Source organism: Dicentrarchus labrax, unplaced genomic scaffold (genome assembly GCF_905237075.1).
Source record: "Dicentrarchus labrax unplaced genomic scaffold, dlabrax2021, whole genome shotgun sequence".
Classification (NCBI taxonomy): domain Eukaryota; kingdom Metazoa; phylum Chordata; class Actinopteri; family Moronidae; genus Dicentrarchus; species Dicentrarchus labrax.
In genome coordinates this window covers 4,120,415-4,139,353 of record NW_026136714.1, presented here as the reverse complement: position 1 = coordinate 4,139,353, position 18,939 = coordinate 4,120,415, and the positions used below count along the sequence as shown (strand labels likewise).

The 18,939-nt window shown below is 41.3% G+C and overlaps 1 protein-coding gene across 3 annotated transcripts in view; it reads left to right on the top strand.

Moving 5' to 3' along the window:
• Positions 1–3,781: 3,781 nt before the first annotated feature.
• coro1ca (coronin, actin binding protein, 1Ca) overlaps positions 3,782–18,939 on the top strand; it is a 37,766-nt gene continuing 22,608 nt past the window's right edge. The window contains exons 1-2 of one of the 3 annotated variants that reach the window (XM_051421708.1): positions 5,382–5,505; positions 13,234–13,294. In XM_051421708.1, the coding sequence (XP_051277668.1) occupies positions 13,279–13,294 (16 nt within the window). In that variant the 5' untranslated portion in view covers positions 5,382–5,505; positions 13,234–13,278. Of the gene's footprint in view, positions 3,927–5,360; positions 5,506–13,233; positions 13,295–18,939 lie in introns of those variants that run through there. The other 2 variants (XM_051421707.1, XM_051421709.1) reach the window with 2 other exon arrangements.

The following is an 18,939-nucleotide window of genomic DNA, read 5'->3' as shown; positions in this document are numbered from 1 at the left end:
GAAAAGACACTTCTCTAACCGTAACACCATGAAAAACTTTTGTATCTTCTCACACAGCTATGCCACCATTGTAGGGGGATAACATTAACTCCCTTAGCCATGTGTCTGGCCAGTGAGTCTGTCGGATGATAAGACAACAGCAGTCATATGTTGTCACACAGACGGGGCATGAGGCCACAGACAGGAAACAGACTCATGGTCCAGATCATTGTTCATTGTGCCTCGCCATTTTCTCTGCTTACTGCTGCAGTTTAGTGGATGAAAACTCATTAAACAATTAGACAATCTCATGGAAAAGTTTGCCTCTGCAACACGATAATCTGGGTCTTGCCTCATGTTTTGATTTCTTGTTGACAACAGCTGCTATCGTTGCACCTCCTCCTCCTCCTGCTACTATGAATACTCCCATACTTTTTTAACCATTAATCATCATCCGCACGAAAACCATCGACATCTTCTGTAACAGAGCAATAACAGCAGTCAACAACACAGGATAATGTTCCTCAGAAGAACCTTTTAAATACAAAACATATCCAAAGTTAGATTCACACAGTGCTTTTATTCCACTCCAGCACAGAATACTTGCATTAAGTTGAGTTGAGTTTTTTTAAATGCTAACATCACGTCTTCCTCATATATACAACACGTGGCGACACAAAAATACTGGACTCACTGGCGCCTAATCAATTAATTGGGTCACATGAAACTAAATCAACAAAAAATAATCTGACAAGAAGATGCAGGAGAAGCTGACTCTCAAAATGCAAAGAGTGGGAAAAGATATTTGCTGACCGAGTGTCATAAGACACCAACAGAGACGGACTAATCAGTTTGTCAGGCTCAGTGTCCCTGTCGTTCCTACTGTTCTGCTGTGAGGCTGATTATCCCAAAACATTCATCACAGATTTTTCTTATCAGCACTGTTACTATGAGGATGAGGCTTAAGTTTAAAACATCCATTGAATTTGCATTAGGGCCGCACGGTATGGCAAAAACATCATATTGTAATTATTTTGAAAAATATTGTGATATGGTTCACAATTTGTAGTTTCAAAACTATAATTCATTATAATGTAATAATATAATATACCTGTTTTGTCACACGTTATACCTTTATCAAAAAAAAACTGCAGCTTCTGCAATTTGCATATTTCACCATATTTGTGATTCTGATAATATTTAGATTAATTGTGCAGTAAAAATACAACATTATATCCAGTGTAAGAGTGAAATAATGCTGCAGTGATAGGGCTGAAGGACTCAAATTCACAAGTGAGATTGATGCAAAATCTTGTGACTGTAATTTGACTTAAAATTGAGCAACTGTGGTCATCGCAAGTGCATGAATAACCCCAACAGAGGGGAGACTATAGCAGTTAAAGTCATAAGATACTTCCATGAAAATAGCTCCTGTGTGACTATGAGTTGTTTGCTACATGCTACATGGTCTCTTCCCAAGTCTAAAGCCATTTCTAATATCTAGACAGTGATGTTAACCCCAGGTGTCGGCTCCTCTTCTGTTGCTTTTCTGTTTTCAGTGCAGTATTCAAATGAGAAATATGAGCGGAGGTGCTCAGAATAATATAGATTGTGGTGGAGCACAGATCAGTCATGGTCAGCAGGCAAAACAAAAAACTTCTGGGATGGCATTCCTAACATGTGGTATGATTTTGCGAGGTTAACACCATGTCTTTCTCCACAGACCAGTATGGGACAGAACCAGGATAAACTGGAAGGGGGAGAACAGGCCCTCGATGAAGGATTAGAGGGGACGAGGCCAAGCCCTGACTCCCCCGACTCTGGAGATGCAGGCAGTCATGCAGGTGATGTCATAGAGGGAGGAAGCTCCTGCGAGGAGGAGGCTGGTAACACCAGGGAAAATTCAGGGGAGCCAGACGCTCAGGATCTGGACGGGAGCCCTGGCAAGGAGCCAACAACACCTTCTAGCGAGAAGCACATAAATTTGTGGGAGAGTCCTTTCGCTGCAAGGGAGGTGAGACAGGGAGGGGCTGCAGGAAAGAAGGGAGGAGGAGGAGGAGGAGGAGGAGGAGGAGAAGGAGGAGAAGGAGGCAGGACTGCTCATCTGGTTCCACAGGAGACGGACGAGAACCAAAGGAGTAGTTCGTGGATTGAGGAAAGAGCCAGAGCGTACAAGCTGTTCAATCAAATCAAGAGAGAGGAGAAGAAGACTGAGGAGGAGCTTCACAGATTGCCAAAGGTCAACATGGAGTGTCGGGATGAGGAGATCCAAGATGAAAACTTCTCGACTGGAGTTTCATATGAAACATATGGCCATGCCGTTACCTCAGAGGATGCAAACTCACTCGGAAACATTGAGGAGGACTCTGCGGTGGTGAAGATGAGCAGATGTGGGGCTCATGCAGGAAGTGAGTTGTTACCGTCCGTACAACAAGATCAGAATGACACCTTTATGGCTGAGGTTGCAGATGAAGAAATTAAACTCTTTACGGGAACAGTGGGCTGCTTGAGTGGAAGGAAGGGACCGCCTACAGCCCAACCCCAACATCCTTTGAAAAACAATCTGCAGAAAGAGTCTCTATCAGACGTGAGTGATACCATTCACTGCAGACCTCCAAAAGGGAGAACAGAGAATAATGCAAAAGGGGAAACGCAATCATGTGAGGCAAAGCCAGTTTTGAGTGACTACTCTTCAACAAAACCAAAGGTTACTGACACTGACGATCAAAGGGAGTCAGTGAGGCCTTATCTACAAACAGACACAACTGAAGCAACCACAAATCAAAACTCGAATTCAGCATCAAATCCGGCCTTACCTGCTGAACCCAGTTCTATTCTGGAGAAGCTACTGAAGAGAAATAGAAAGGAAACAACCCCAGCTGTTTCAGAAATAAAAGAGGTAAAACACACCATGGATGTTGCTGCAAAGAGGATCCCTGACAGTGTGGCAGCAGAGCTGTTCACTGATAAAAATACACCTATGCCAATATGTGACCTGAAGGGGTTGAAAGAGAAACCACATAAAGAAAACCTTGCAGCCAAAGATCATCACGTTACAGGCCGGGACATGAAACAGACAGACACTACAGACACCTCAGATGTACTTCAGCCTGGAGTGATTGCAAATACCACGTGTGAGAGCTCATGCACAAACTCGCATTGTTCCAAAGTTGATTGTCAGAGTACAAAGAACATCAACTCAACAGATGCTTCAGTTAAGGAGATAAAGCCCAATACAAGCCCCTCTGAAAACCTGACCTCAGAAAACTCACAATCAGCTGTTTCACATGAAAGAACGTCATGTGAAGTGAGTGGTGTGATTACTGAGGAATCTGCACCTTTTTCACTGTCTCCACCCACAAAGAGTGATGGGCAAATTGCAGACTCATGCCATATACTTACTGCAGAGAAGACAGCCGCCAGTACAGTAAGAGCACCTCTACAGAGAAAGAGTGACAGCGAGAGCAAAGCTGATCCACAGTCATCTGGCTCTTCATGCTCAGATGATCAATCTGTGAGGAGGAAGAAGGTGAAAGACACTGCTGCAACAGCTGCGGAGGCTGACTCAGTTTTGGTTGTAGACGACACAGTTAAATCAGAGGAAAGCCACCAGGTCACAGCAGGCATGAAGCAGGATCTTCATACACTTCACTCAGAAAATATGATGCCAGACCAGCCTGGTAAAAAACCTGTTAAAGAGAGTGATGACAGCGTCTCAGAGAGAGATAAATCCCAGAGCACTCCCAAATCTAGGCCTGTCTCAGAACTCATAAAGGAGACCATTCAACTGCATGAAAAACTGCAGCACCAGGACCGGCCAAAGCCAGCTGAAGTCAAGTCTGATGAGCAGGGCCAGTCTTTGAAGGTGGCACAGATGAAGGCGGCTTTCGACTCAGCTCAGAAATCCCCAGACAAGGCAATCGAGAGGAAGCCATCAATGAGAAAAGGTAAGGGTCAAATCTAGCTTACTGCATTATATATATATATACATACACACACATATATATATATATATATATATATGAGTAGAAACCGTGGATAGTGGAGAACACACTGGGAATAACAGGATGGCAGGTAAATAATCAGTGAGTCCTTTGTTATTGAAACGATAATTGACCTCTGAAGTCTGCTTTCCTGGTCAATGAACCATGTGAATCTGGGCTGCCAGGTTCACCACAAACACTTGCATCAGCCCTCATCTACAAGGCTGAAGGAGGGTGAAGAAAAAAAAATAGATTGGATGATGGAATACAGCTGTTTTCTTCTGTCAGTGTCTGCATCACTCTGGATTTGTGAAATATCGCCATCTTGTGGTGCTGTAGTACACTTGTAGTACATTGTGTTCTTGAAATATATTTTTAATATCGTGCAATTATTTCTTGCTCAGACAGAATCATTCAGCCATGTAGATTTGTGTTTATATTTAGTATCCATAAATGTACCCCCACTCACTCACAATTTCACTTACACACATAAACACACACACTACCTATTCTACCATTCATTATTATGCCTCACCCTTTTTTTTATATATATATTATAGGCCCTCTTGGCTCATTCAGTTGCTCCTAAATGCTGTTAAATGATGGGTATGGTGCACTCCCCCCCTTCTGAAAAGAACATGTTTTCCTTTTTCCTATTAATTTATGTATAAATTGTATAATTTGTGTATGCAAAATGATGCCTTTCCAGGGGCAGATCTAGAGAACTGAGGATGTGGTGGCAAGAGGGTGGCATGGAGATTTTAAGGAGTGTCAGAAATACAGCAAATATATGCTGATTTAATTGCAAACAATCACATATTTGCTTAGAAAAGCTGCCAAATTATGATATTTGAATAAAAAAAAACATTACATTATTGTGGCACATTAGTTAAACACTGAATATAAATTAGAAATTGTTTTATTTCCAAATCTTTTGACATTTCTTCCAAATACATGTCTTTTTATCATTGAACTTAAGGCTATCATTAAGTCTAAAATGTGGCCATACCAGATCCGTAAATTTCCATTCTTTTAACACATTATTTTTAAAATGAATTCAAATGAATGTGTTAAATCTGACAGTCTTTGACACCCCTCTAGATCCACCCCCCTCTAAAATGGTGTGACTATAATCATTATATAACAGGGAGATACTGATAAATATATTCATCTAAAAAGATAATATCACAAAGAGATTAAAATCCCATAAAAACCACCATGAACACACAATTGATGGTGATTTTCTATAAATGGGGAACCTGAAAGAAAGAAGGCGTGAATTCAACGTCGTGCAACAAAAAAAAAACCCCGCTCTGATTGGCTCGTTGGAGCTGTCCGTCAAACACCGCTCAGCCACACGGGGCTCGCCAAGCCAAACGAAAGGGGGCGGGACTTAGCGGCAGAGTGGGGGAAAGAGCAGACAGAGCGAGCGGTGTCAGCACAGCAGCGGCTCCGGCAGCGGGAGGACTCAAGTGGGATACGCGTTGGGCTGTGTTATATCCTTCAGGCTTTCGGGAATACTTTCATTTATCTCCTTCAGAAGGTAGGTTGTATGTATTGTGTGGATTGTTAACAACATGTGTGGTTGTTTCTTCCCTTTTGTCCCACCCTTTTTTATTTATTTTTGGGTTTATTAAAGCGGGTCTTCCGTTTTCCCACCTAACAGCCATCCAGACAGGAAAGTGCCTGCGCTAGCTAAAATGAATCGGGATAGTCTTGTTTTTTTTTTTTTTTTTTTTGTAGCTTAGCATAGGTTTTAGTTAGCGGTTAACCGACAATGCCGAAAAGTTTTAAAGCGTAAAGTGCACGAATTGCAGATTTTAAGCGGTGTTTTTGTGCCCTGTGGTGCTGCTGTGGGTGATTCACGACATTAAAATGTGGTGTTATTGAGCGGGGTGGGGTAGCTAACCATAGTGCGGCAGGAAAACTTATCTCCCAAACGATAGATCCACACACACACACACACACACACACACACACACACACCGAGGTGCAGCACAACCGCGCCCTGGCCCTTGGCATCCTTGATTGTTAATATAGACTCTTCAAACTGAACAATAGGCTCCAAACATAAAAAAAAAAAAAAAAAAAATATCCAAGAGTTAACTCTTTCATTTACAGACATAATTCTCCCCCCTTACCACCACCGCTTTCATCCAGATGCCAGGTTCAGATTGTGACCCACTAACTGCCTTTCATGCTTTTTAATGCACCTTACAAATGTTACCCGGTGCAATCACTGTGTCCCTCCACCAGCTCCTGCTTGTTTAGACACAACACGTGGAGAAATGATGGCATTCAAAATATTTAGGGTTTTGTGCAGAGTCAGAATCAGGTTTGTTTTCACACGCAAGGATTTTAACTTGGTGAATAGATGCATTAAAATACACACAGAGAACAATAAAATAAAGATATAAAGAGAGAGACAATATGTACAATATAAATAGATGTATTGTTGTTCAGGAAGTTAGCAGTGTGACATGATGATATTGCTTTGTGCAAGATTAAAAACCAAGGGAAGTGCATTAATGCATATATTAAGGGTGGGCGGTGGGTTAAAGAGTCACTGGGGGTCCTGGGACTTGTTGATAAGGCCAGCTGCAGATGGGGGGAAGAAAGGTCAATCTTCTCTAGTAGTTAATCAATGGGGGCAGATATTGAGATATTGTGTTGCTGCACTTGAGTGTACTGCTGAGTCCATCAGTATTGTGACAGCTGTTTTTAATTACACCCATTTTACAGCAAAAAACAAGGGTTTGGTTTAATTATGTTCAAGTCAAATTAAGATTGCATTATTAGACTTGTTTGTATTCAATGGCACTTTATTGTCTTTTAGTCTGATTAACCTAAATGTAATTTCTCACAACTTCACCACATTATTAAATTGGGTTTGCACTAGGGCTGCATAATTAATATTATTGAAAAAGCAATATGTCCAAGTGCAATATCTAAATTACAGAAGCTGCAGTTATTTGAAAAAAGTAAAAGGAAATTGTGACAAAACAGCATTATAACAAGGTAGTGTGGTGCTGCAGAGATTCCCTGGCCAACAAATTGTGTTCTTCAGATTTAAAAAAACATGGTTGTTTGATACAGACGTCAACAAATGTCACATGATCCGTAATTTTAATCAAGTGAAAATCAAATTTATGACGCAAAAATTATAATTCCTATTAATTGTGAATCATATTGCAGGCACAGTCTTTCAAAACATGATGTTTTTACCACACTGTGCAGCCCTAGTTTGCACATTAATGAATGCTTTGACAGGGTACTTTTTTCTTTATAAGTAGCAACTAAAGATTATTTTCATTATTGATTAATCTGTTTGACTAATTGTCCAAATCCTACACATATCCGATTTAACAACGATACAAAACAGAGGAAAAGGAGCAAATCCTCACATTTGACCATCTGGAAGCAGAGTATTTGCTAGTTTTGGTTCATTAAAGGACAGAAACAATAAATTAGTTTATTTTCAGCTCCTCGGCTAATAAATTAATTGACTAATTGCTTCCTTCCTGATCACAAGTATCATGAATACGCTCCACCCTTAAAAATTTGACTCGGCTCCTGCCTCGGAGCTTTCGAGCGAGTAATGTGATTCTCAAATGCCATTCTGGGAAAGCAGTGTATTGAAAATCGATCCAAAACTGAAGGTTGTGCGCCGCTCCCCTCCTCACTTGGCAGTCGTAAATAGCCTCTCCGGTCGAGCCCTAGTGGCTGGGTGTTGACCCAAGTAGTCCTTTGTGTGACCCCCCCCCTCATTTGCTCTCTTATGACAATAGTGCAGTTTGATTTGTAATGACCATGGTTAGTGTGCCAAAAGGGCAGCGTGATTTGCATATTTGGCCCCTGTCTTGAACGAGGTTACCCAGCTTCCGCGTGTGTAATCCGCTTTTTGAAGCTGGAGTCCCCCCCCCTTGTCGAGACACGCCTGTGGGATGCAGAGCAGGTGAAGGCTGACGGAGCGACCTCAGGGTCAACAGTCAGCGCTGCTACAGCTGTGTTTGGGCTTGTTAACCATTCCAGACGCATCAACCTCTGCTGGTTTGCGCTGCAGTGCAAGGTCTTTAGAAGTGCGTAGCCTGCCTTCCTATGGCTGAGGGAGAGAGAGAGCGAAAGAGAGAGGAAGTGGGTCAGGAAGCAGAGGGAAACTAAGCATGAGATGTGAGGGAGTGTTGGTTCCTATCAACTGCAGCAAGGCGTGCTTGTGTGGGCTGTGGTGAACTCTCCAGTGCATTTTTTTTTTTGCTAACATTTTGAATCTGCTTCAGGAAGATCATTAAGATTTATAATGAGTTGCCAACGTATCCATTACATTTATTTCATCAGCGTTGAAAGTCCAGATGTTCCCTGCTTGGCCAACTCAAGTCAGTTAGTCAGTCGGGCTTTGTTTTGTGGACTAAGGCATGTGAAGGTGTACATTAGATAGAAAGTAACTTTTTTTTACATCTTTTCTGTGAATTAGTTATCAGTCTACTGGAATAATCAGCGTCCTCTGAATAGAAGCTACATATTTGGTCAACAGTTTGGCCTCTGCATTTGCGTTGGACTCAAAGATTGCATTCTTTGAACATGTCTGACATACCTCAGTTTGTGTCCAGTCCTGTCTGTGCGAGATGTTATCTCAGCCCACACTTTCTGCCAGAAACCTTCAGAATGACATGCCACAACTTGAAAAGTCACCAGATTTTTGATGAGTTTGATGTCTTGCAAACTAGACAAGATGAGAAAGAAGCATCCCAATAGCATCAATTAGCATATTAGTGTTTGTTTGTTTGGACCAGGCTGATGATGAAGAGGACCACGTGCCTAAATCTGTGCCCCTAATTGCTTACACAGTGGGAAAACAGACACAAACGGCCCATCGACAGTGGTTCTTTGTTTAATAAGCCACAATTAAGTATGTTGAATATATAGAGATCTAAAGTTTATCTCAGCTTGTGAGATGTCTGTTTTACATAGAGATTAAACTATATGGATTTTTTCCTATTGTATGTTTTGGTTTTTTAAGAATAAGTTTGCTTTAGCTCTGTTCAGATGGCCCTCTCTCCTGTTTTCTTATGCTTTCTGTAGCTTAGCAATTCCAGCAGATGCACACAGACTAATACTATTTCTTCCATTGGTCTTTCCCACCACAGCTGACAACATCTGTTGAAATGGAGCAGTGGTTTTGTGCATTGCTCATTGGGGGAGGGGGAAGTAGCTGATCAGGAAGAGGAAGGGACATGCTTTGTACTCGCAGGCTGTAATATTTAGGAGTTCACTTGGAAAAAAAAATGTAACAATAGGCAGGGTTTTTGCATTTGTCCTCTTATTGTGGTGTCTGTTGTGTTTTTCTTTTTTTATAGGAGAGATATAAGCTGCTGTTTGTGATACAAAAGTAACCCCACACACAAACACTCATAAAAACTAGAGCTTTTTCCGGTTGTGAGTAATCTTTTAGGATTTTAAAGCGGTCTCTCTCTTTTTTTTTTTTTTTTTTTTTTTTTTAAATCTTGACTTTTAAGCAGGATAAGAAGTTTAGGAGTTCATCTTAAGTCTCACAGCACAGACATTGATAGAGAGTCTGGAAGGAGCTTTTTGTGCCAGAGTACAGTTTTAAAGCATGGTCAGCATCACACTAAACATGCAGACATTTTCTGACACATTTATGTTTCCTACGTCTGAATCTAGGGAGTCTGTTTCAGAATGAGGAAGTTGGCAAAATCCTCAATTCTGCTTTTGAGATCTTTTCATCAGTGAATGTCTGACATGTCACATGTCATTGATACACGTGCGTAACCTTTACCTAGTTCACGAAATTGGAGTGGAGCCGGTAATTGGTTCTGTCCACGTGTTACCCAGCACCGAGTGGGGACGTTTGAGGCACATTGCTCTTGTGTCTGCAAATCTCATTTCCTCTACAAAGTATAAAAGAATACAATTGCATTCCTTGAAAACACTGGTGCACCAATGGATCGTGTTCCAGTGGTGTTTAAATTGAGCAGCACAAAGACTGTATGGTCACTCGGAGGGTTGGAGAGAGGTGAAAAAACAGCACCTTATCTCATTGTTGCAAGAAAAAAGGCACTGGAATGTAGCTGGAATCTGATTACAATGGTGGTCCGTGGCCTTGGTTACAGGAAGGGGATTTAGGTGGCGTCTCATGCGGTCTTGGTGACAAAAGGCAAAAGGCAGCCAGTGTATGGGGAGCAGTGAGGCGACATCACTGGTGTGTGTGTAGTCGCGCCGAGGGGTTGCATGGGTAGCAAAGTGTGGGAAAGAAAAGTCTGTGACCATTAGTGGCTGTTAAAGCTCTACGGTTACAATATGAAACTTACTGCATTAAGGTTTTTCTTTCTCGCCATTTTAATTCTACATCTTGTTTTACTGTTTGCTCATAAAGTACTTTAAACTCCATACCTTGCTTTTACTTCTTTTCCCCACAAAAACACACACACACACACACACACTGTACCTCTGTCTCACACTGCACACAACGGGTTGCACCCCCTGCTTAGCGTGCGTCACGACAGCAGGTGAGCCACGTGTTGTTAAAGAAGTAGCCCACTGTTGGTATGCAACCTCCCCCTTGTGGTACGTGGAGGAATCTGGGAAATATATATTAAAAATAAAACATTTTACCATCAAAGCACTACACATTTTTTAATTAAAATTAAGTATGCGATTGAAGTACTTTTCAAAATAAGTCCTTTCCTATAATATTTTGTGTGTGTCGGCTTGCTACGCCGTCACGTTCATGCACGTAGCGCGCCCGTACATCCATAATTAGTTACGAACTCTAATGTGACAGCAAGATAGTAAGGGGAGATAAAATGAATTAACACTGCAGTCTTGGCTCCAAATTCGAACATTTTCCGTTCTGGATTCAACAACAGTCAACAGTAAATAATCCTCTTACTTGAAATAAACCTGCGTAAACTGTCTGTTGACTGTCTTTAGCTGTATTGGGTTGGCACTGAATTTGCAAAAAAAAAAAAAAAAGAAGCATATTAAATAAAAACTAATCTCTGATGCAATATTCACAGGAAATAATCTGCTCAAATTCATCCAAATCTCCCGTTTTACACAAACGTCCTGCAGTTATTGCGTCAACTATTGGGGTTAACTGTACAGTTTGTCTGTTGTTCTGTACTCTGATATTATTAATAATAGGAAATATACATGAAATATATAACTTAGTCAGGGGATGAGTTAGATGACGTTAGCAGCCACATTGCAGGGAAGTCGGCAATAACAACAATGATGAAATGCACCAACAAACAAAGGATTTGCAAAACTAAACACGTAGCAGATAAGACCTGTTGAGAAACATGGTGGAGCCTTGTTTTATGTTCTGATTGAGTGACCTCAGCTTTAGACTACACACAATCAAGACGAATGGCTCAAGATGAGACAAATGTTGGGTTGTGATAAACTTGACCAATGATACAACAGACAAACAAAGGAATACGCTTCTGATTTACAGTCACAAGATGTAAATTGTTGTTTTTAGGTGATATTGCACACGCAGCAGCCACTGCAGTTTGTATTTCTAGGGCTCAAATAGTCAGTTGATGGAACAATTAGTCTAAGTTTTAGTCTGTTACTAAGGTAAAACACCAGTCTTGCTTTTTACAGCCTCAAAGTCCTTTATTTTTTTCTTTGTTTACTTCAATTTATGGCTGGACGTGTCGTTGTCTCTGGCTGCACCTTAAGGCTGTGGAAGGACTAGTGGGTTTTTGCTGCCTAGTCAAGCTCAACCTGTTGAGAAACAGGTCTGTTTTCTGTCAACATTACAGTCAGTGCCCCTTCAGAGTAACAAGCTCAGGAAGAACCATTTCAGAAACATAGTATAGTTGTGAAGTTTGATAGTAAAAGCTTATGGAATAGTAATAAACACAATATAGTACATATACAGTATATTTCTGTAAGAACTGTGTTGTGGAGACTGTTAAGGCTTTGTCATAATTCTGCTCTAATTCTGCCGCCCCTCCCTCTCTCACATCAGCTCATCCTGATTTGTGGCTGGGATTTTCATGTTATGTCACATCTCATTCACCGAGCACACTGGAGTATCTGCTTGTTTGGAGTAAGCCATTGTCTTGGGGTTTCAAAGAGCCGTAATAGGCAGTGAGTTTTAATCCTGGGTAGGCTGGTTATCTGCTGTAGCAGTGATCTTATTGTCCAAGTGCTGTAGGTAAGCAGTTTAGTAAATCTCATCCTTGTCCAGACGTTTCTCCTGGAACTGAAGTTGTGTCTTCTGACATCTCTGTACACAACCATTTCCTTCCTACCGCCGTGTCTTTATTTTCAGGGTGGGGTAATAATATGCAATAATATTATTCTCTCTTGTCCTGTCAATGAGAAACCAGTTGGAGTACAAATAGCTGTTGACAGAATGGGGGTGGCTCCATGTTTTAATTGGGATGTGTGAACATAACTGACTGTGGCAGGGATAGGCAGCATTAAGCGTCTCCTGTCGCCGAGGACGTGCCACAATCTTACGTCTTTGATGCACACGCTCCAAAATCTACAGTCGCCTGCCAAAAAGGGGTGGATGGGGTGAGGGACCTCTGATGAATCGGTAGCACAGCAGTAAGAGGAGATATTCAGATATTTGGTCACCTGCAGTTGATAGTTGCTGGTAGTTACTGATATTAATCTGGGGTGGGACAGAATCAGCAATAAGGAATGTTATAGGAATGACATTCTGGCACGGAGACCAAACTCATTAAGCTTTTTTTTTTTTTTTTTTTTTTTTTTTTTTACTTGTTTCCTCTGTAGCTGTTTTGCAGTCTTATGTCGGAGCAAAACAATTTCCCCTTGGTTTAACAGGAGGCAGCCGTCTGTACTGTGAATGTGAGGTAGAGCTCAACGGCAAGCATGAGAGGCCCCAAATTCTTACTTTACATCTTTCAGAAGTGTCTATTGATATTACAGTGAGTGATAGTGATATTTGCAAAGAGACGCACAACCACACAATGTGTGACTGGTGGTCTGTAGGTAGAATTACCACCCAATTTTCCATAAAACCAACATTTCCTTAACAGTATTGTCAGATTTTAAATAGTATCAAGGGATGCGAAGAAGGATGCTTAAAAACTGTGTCACACTGGTCCCGTTTCCTGTTGGTCATTTCCTCGGGCTGTGGGGTCCTCCTTCTGTCTCTGCACATTAGGGTCAACTCTGCTGGCTCAGGAGGCAATAAGGTACATAGCTCTCCTTTCATCTGATTTGCCCAACAGATACTGAAGGTCTCTTTTTTTTTGTGTGCTTGAATTAGGGCTGGATCAGTGAGCTGCAGATCTCAGGAGAGTGTCACAGTAGCATGGCATCCCCCCAAGGTGTGTCTATCTCTCTCTCTTTCGCTCTCTCTCTGGCGTATGTTTGAGGCTCTCAGACTGGTGCCAACCTTTTACTGCCTCGGCACAGCCCCTGCTGACAGTGTTACATGCAAATGTCAGCCGTGATCATTATGACGTTAATGATTTGGAAAGGGGATGGGGCTGAATATTAAATAATTGATTTACAGGATTCAGTGTTCACTCCTTTTAATATAGCCCCCCCTGCAGTTATTTGGAGGTCTTTCTGTTTTTTTAATCCCTTTTCTTTGGGGGGGCATTTTAACAGATACAAATGTGACTTTTATCATTCAATTTTAATTTATATGTATTAATTCGGACTGTGTGCTGCACTGGATGAGGAAAATTGTTGTTTTAGTTGCTTGTTCTTCAGATATTTCCTTTGTGTTCAGTATTAGTTGCTGCTCTTTCCGTGGTAACCACATAAGTCTAACAGGAAGTTGGCCGTTTGGATAAGGCCTTCGCTAAACTTAAGCAGAATAACCCTGCCCTTCTGGTTCCTGAGCAGCCTTTAACTGCCCAAGTATGTTTAGGATAGTGTGATGGTCCAGGTTTTAAATTGATATATCCAATGGGTATATAGAATCGCGTAGATTCAGATTTCATTGCTTTGATTTGAGGTGATCCATCACTGAACACAAGGCGCTGTCGGACACCCTCAGCTTGGTCCAGCTGCCACTTTGGTTCACTAAAATCAAAGACAGTGTTGGTGTGAGGACAGCTTGTCAGTGGGTCCATCATACATCACAAGTTTTGAGAACATATCGGTACGGCATTACTACTGCCAGCTACTTCATCTACATTAAGAAATTAGAGCCCAACCACCATAAGCAGGCCACACAAGCATTCACCTTCATCTTGCACTGTCCCTGGTCTCTTTTGTAGGCTTACACGTTTGAGGCTCATCTCATCAGGTGCAGATGAGGGATGATGTTCTTACGTAACAGTCCTGCTGGATAAGAGAGTTTTTGGTTTGGCATTTGCCCATGGCGGGGTTAGGAGCTGCCTTTTTCAGTGAAGGAGGTGACATTTGTTTTTTTTAAACTTTTAGAGGTAGTTCAGCCTGGGAGGCTCAACACAAGTCCTGTCATGTGTAGCTCCAAGGTCTGGAGGTGTCCTCAGTGTTTCCAGATTCCAAGATTCCAGGTTTGTGTTCAACCTGAGGTTATCAGCATTTCAGCTTGAGTCTGATTTGAGTCCACGAGTCCTTACACCACAGTAATTTGTATAAGTGCAGGTGCATTGCTCCTGACATAAATGTAATGATCAACATAGGTGGAATTCCCCGCTTTTGTTAAATTAAATTATTGCCCTGGAAAAATGAACCCTTATGTTTTTCCACATGTATCAGTGGAAATCTAACCACAGTGAAAAGGATTGTCAGGATACACCACTACCACACAACAAGGCTTTATACACAGTCGGTGTTTCCCACAGGCTGAGAATTTACTGGTGGTAGTGGGTGGCATGGAGTGTGACAGTGCAGTAGGGGTGGGCAATGTGACCTAAAATCACTGTTTGTTTTTTATAGTGATGGTATTACATCATGGTATTACAAAAGATAAAAGGGATTCTCTGGAAGAAGGCAAAAAATGATTTGTTTATGGGCTCCAGGTAGGAATGAAAATGAGGTATAGGCTTACATGTATTATGGGAGGAGAGGCCTGTCCCATAATGTAGGTTAATTAGTATCATCATGGTTAAAACAAACTGGATCCCGACACTCATGGATAAATATCTTCTTGCCCTCGATAAACAAAATGTATTTATCTGAGTGCCGGGATCCTGTTTGTTTTGTCCCTTATTACGACACCTGATACACTGTTTATAGTTTTGGAGCTGTGTGCGCTTCTACTCGTCATCATATTTCCATTCTCAGAGTTAGACTAGGGGTAGGATCCACAGCATTTATTTGGCAGAAAACAAACATTTGTACATTTTATTTGGCAGCATTTGAAAGAACATATTTCCCTATTTCTAGTTGGTTGTTTCTCTTTTCACCATTTTAATTGTACTTGATTCTCCACCTTTGTTTTTTTTTTTTACTGTCTACTCTACTTACTGTTTACTGTCTCACTTGCTTTTTCCTTTTTCCTTCTACGCACATACACACACACTTACACCTCTGTCTTTGTCTCTTACTGCACACATCACAGCTTGCCCTGCCCCGCCTCTTTAGGTTACTGTCTCCCTGTCCAGCCTGCTTTCGTCAAAGTCGTCAAATACTGGCCCTAGGCTCAGTGCCTCACAGGCGATTATGTTTTAACAACAGCCGATCAGTCGTGTGAGTCTAAAATGGGTGAACAAATATACTTGGGCTGCTCGCCCAAGTAAAGACTATGTGTGGGGAAACACTGCACACTAATGTGTTTTCATTTTCATAACTTTTGCTACGTCTACACCTAGGGTGTACTCTGGCATTTTTTAACCTCTAAAATGGAGACTTATGAAGAAGCTGACCCACACGTTTGCTTCCTAATTGTGTCTTAACTTATTAGTCACAACGTGTGCTTCCCTGATTTCTCCAGCCTTGACTACCAGCAGTTAATTCAACATGATAACAAAGTACTGGACTTGCTGACATTTTACCTATGCTAACAGCTTGTTGTGTAGGTAAATGTTGCATTTAGGACTCTGACATCTTTTTTTCCCCCTATGACTATATTATAGGTCATATTTGGATATCATAGCCCTGATTTGTTGTCTTCAGAGTGGTTGGTTGTTACAACAGTAACACGTGGAATTAAACATTTCCTGCTGTTTGTAGAGCTAAAGGATAGTGTGACTGAGGAGCTTTGTGCAGGCCCAGACTAACCCCAAGAATGCAGTGATTGTTTTGTCTAGGGTAGTCACACTATTGTGGTGATAAATCAACACATCCTATAATGTACTATTCAGCTGCAAATTAAGAGAGCCAAGAGCAGCATGAGAGTTTCTCTGCTTGTTCTGTATTAAAAATGGGAAAGGCTTAATAGCATTTACGTGGGTGTGTCATCAATAGAAATGAGCCTGAAGATGGTTGGATCAGTGTTGAAACATCATTATGAAACTGAACGGTTGCCCTTTTGCCACCGTGGAAAGACATGGTGGTTGTTTGGGGGAAAAAGACAAGTTTCACCTAAATAGTCTAGGCTAATAAGCCAGGCAGTCATGCTTCATTTTATATCTACAACGCCTAAGTAATTCCTCTCAAGCTTCAGTAGTTGAGAAGCATAGCACGAGTGCCCAGTGAAATCTCCAAATACAGCTCTGCTTGTTCTAATCGTCATCCAAACCTCTTCCCATAGTTTGCTGATTGGTCTGGCTTCCAGCTGCTCAGCACAGTCCATTGTCAATGTTTTCCAGGCTAAAATCTTGTAGAGAAACCTGAGCTAATTAAATTTTGTCTGTTTTTTGCAAGGCAGGGAGTAATTTTAGCAGTTGTTTGCATTTTGACATTATACGTAACCTTTTAAGACATTAGTTTGCATTTTTACTATTGTATTGTGTTTCTTTCCCGGGTTGGTATTTCCCTGATGTTGCTAAGCAGCATTTCTGTGTTACTAAACATGTCTTGGAGACAGATTGCAGCCAACCAAACACCCATGCAATTGCCAGTGGCATAAAGGGATTTTTTTTTTTTTGCTCTACTTTTCTTTTCCCTTATATTTTTTTAACTTGAACACAACTTTCTCTCTTATTGCTGGAGGTTTAATTTACTGTCGCCCTCACCTGTTGCAGACAAGACGAAGCAGAATACCCAGCATGTAGAGCAGGATGCCTAATAGAGCAGTCATTAGACATTTACAGTGATGCAGACTGGCAGGGAGAGGAATTGTAAGGTACTCAACCCCGCTCTTGGATACCCAGAGGTCAGCATTGATGATGGGCAGGCGAGCACACCGACTAGCCAGTCACCATATTCATTATGTATACTGGCCAGCTGCCACATCCTTGGTCCATCTCATAGACTTATGTAACTATAAATTACAGTTCAAGGAGCTTTGTTGGATGCACATTTCCACATCTTGACCCACATTCAGTGTAGCTACAACATACCTGAGAGGAGAAATGATCATAACAGATTACCTTTCTTTCTTCCGTCCACTATATTACTGATGAACTGGCAATGGCCTGATGAGTCAGTCATTGCTCCCCCTTTTTTTTCCCTGCTTAGGAGAGAGCACTCACTCCAGCCAAGAGAGCATATGGCTCCATTAGACAACCAGTAGGGACTAGCTCTAATTGACCACTTGCAGTGGACAACAATTAGCAATCAAACACTCAACTATAATTCAATTAAGATATATATGCCAAATTCAGCTTCAGTATATTTTAATGTCAATACTTTGATTTTGAATACAGGTCTTTTACTTGAAGAAGTGGTATTGCTAGATTTACTTAAGATCGGAGTACTTTAAGCATAATTATGTTCAATTAAATGCTGCAAAAGAAAACATTTCAACTTTGTCTTAAAGGAAATTATTTCTCAGATCAGTGCAGTGGATAAGCATCAGAGCCAAATTGGCACATTTTAAATTGGATAAAAATAATACCAATAATCGGAAAAATGCGGAGTATCAGATCTGATAATCCCTAGTAATAACCAAGTTGTACAGCACGCTGGAAGTCACAAGAAGCCAAACTTATATTCTTCTGGGTGATGTCTAACAAGGCTATGTGGCATCCTAACTGAGGTCCCAATCTGTTCTGTGTGATTAACTGTGGTAGGGTTATAGTGTGCCAGCAGAATCAGGAGATTGATCAGATAACTGAGGTCCACTGCATCTGTTTATACACAAGCACACACTAGCATCAGTGTATTGTGTAGAGGACAATGTATAGAGGGGAATGACTACCTGAGGGCAGACGCACCATCATGACTAACTTGGCTAATGTACGTGGTACACACAGTTCCTTTATTTAGGAAGGCTGGTACTTTCTTCAGATACATGCCTGACAATCAGCACTGGTGCACCCAAGCTGCCCTCTGTATGTCAAAAGGATAGTTACATAAGCCTTAAAAATGATCATGTACATATAAATATTCATTATGTTACCTGTTTAAATTAAAGTGACAGTCAGTCAGACTTCCAATAACAGAAAGCAACAGCAGCAGCAGCTTGTGCTTGCACAATAAAGCTGTAGCCAAGACTCCCACTAGACAGGTAGCTGATTTAGGTGTGTGTTCACATGTAGCCTCTATTCTGACCAGATTATGTGACAAATCTATAGCTCCAAAGGTAGGGTAAACAGGCCTCGCTCCTCATGACAAAAGCTGTCCTTGTTGAGTGTTTCCACAGACTACCGTCACATCACTGTCGGGAAGAACAACTCTTCTTTCCCCATTTTTGACATACTTGAAAGGTAATTGTAAGTGATTATATAAGGTTTTCTCAGCAGTGACAAAAGGGCTGTTTCATGGCTGCTTATGACATGCTGTGTAAATGGAGAATAATTGCCTTTTTAAACATCTTTGAGTATCCATTTCTTACATTAAAAATGATTTTTCTTTTTAAAACTATGATGTATCTACCAGGATTTCTGGAGGCTGTTTATAATTGGATGTCAGTAAGTTGGTCTTGGTCTGAGTCAGCCTTTCCCGGAGTAATCAAATTCACTTTCCTAGACAAATGCACTTCTGATCC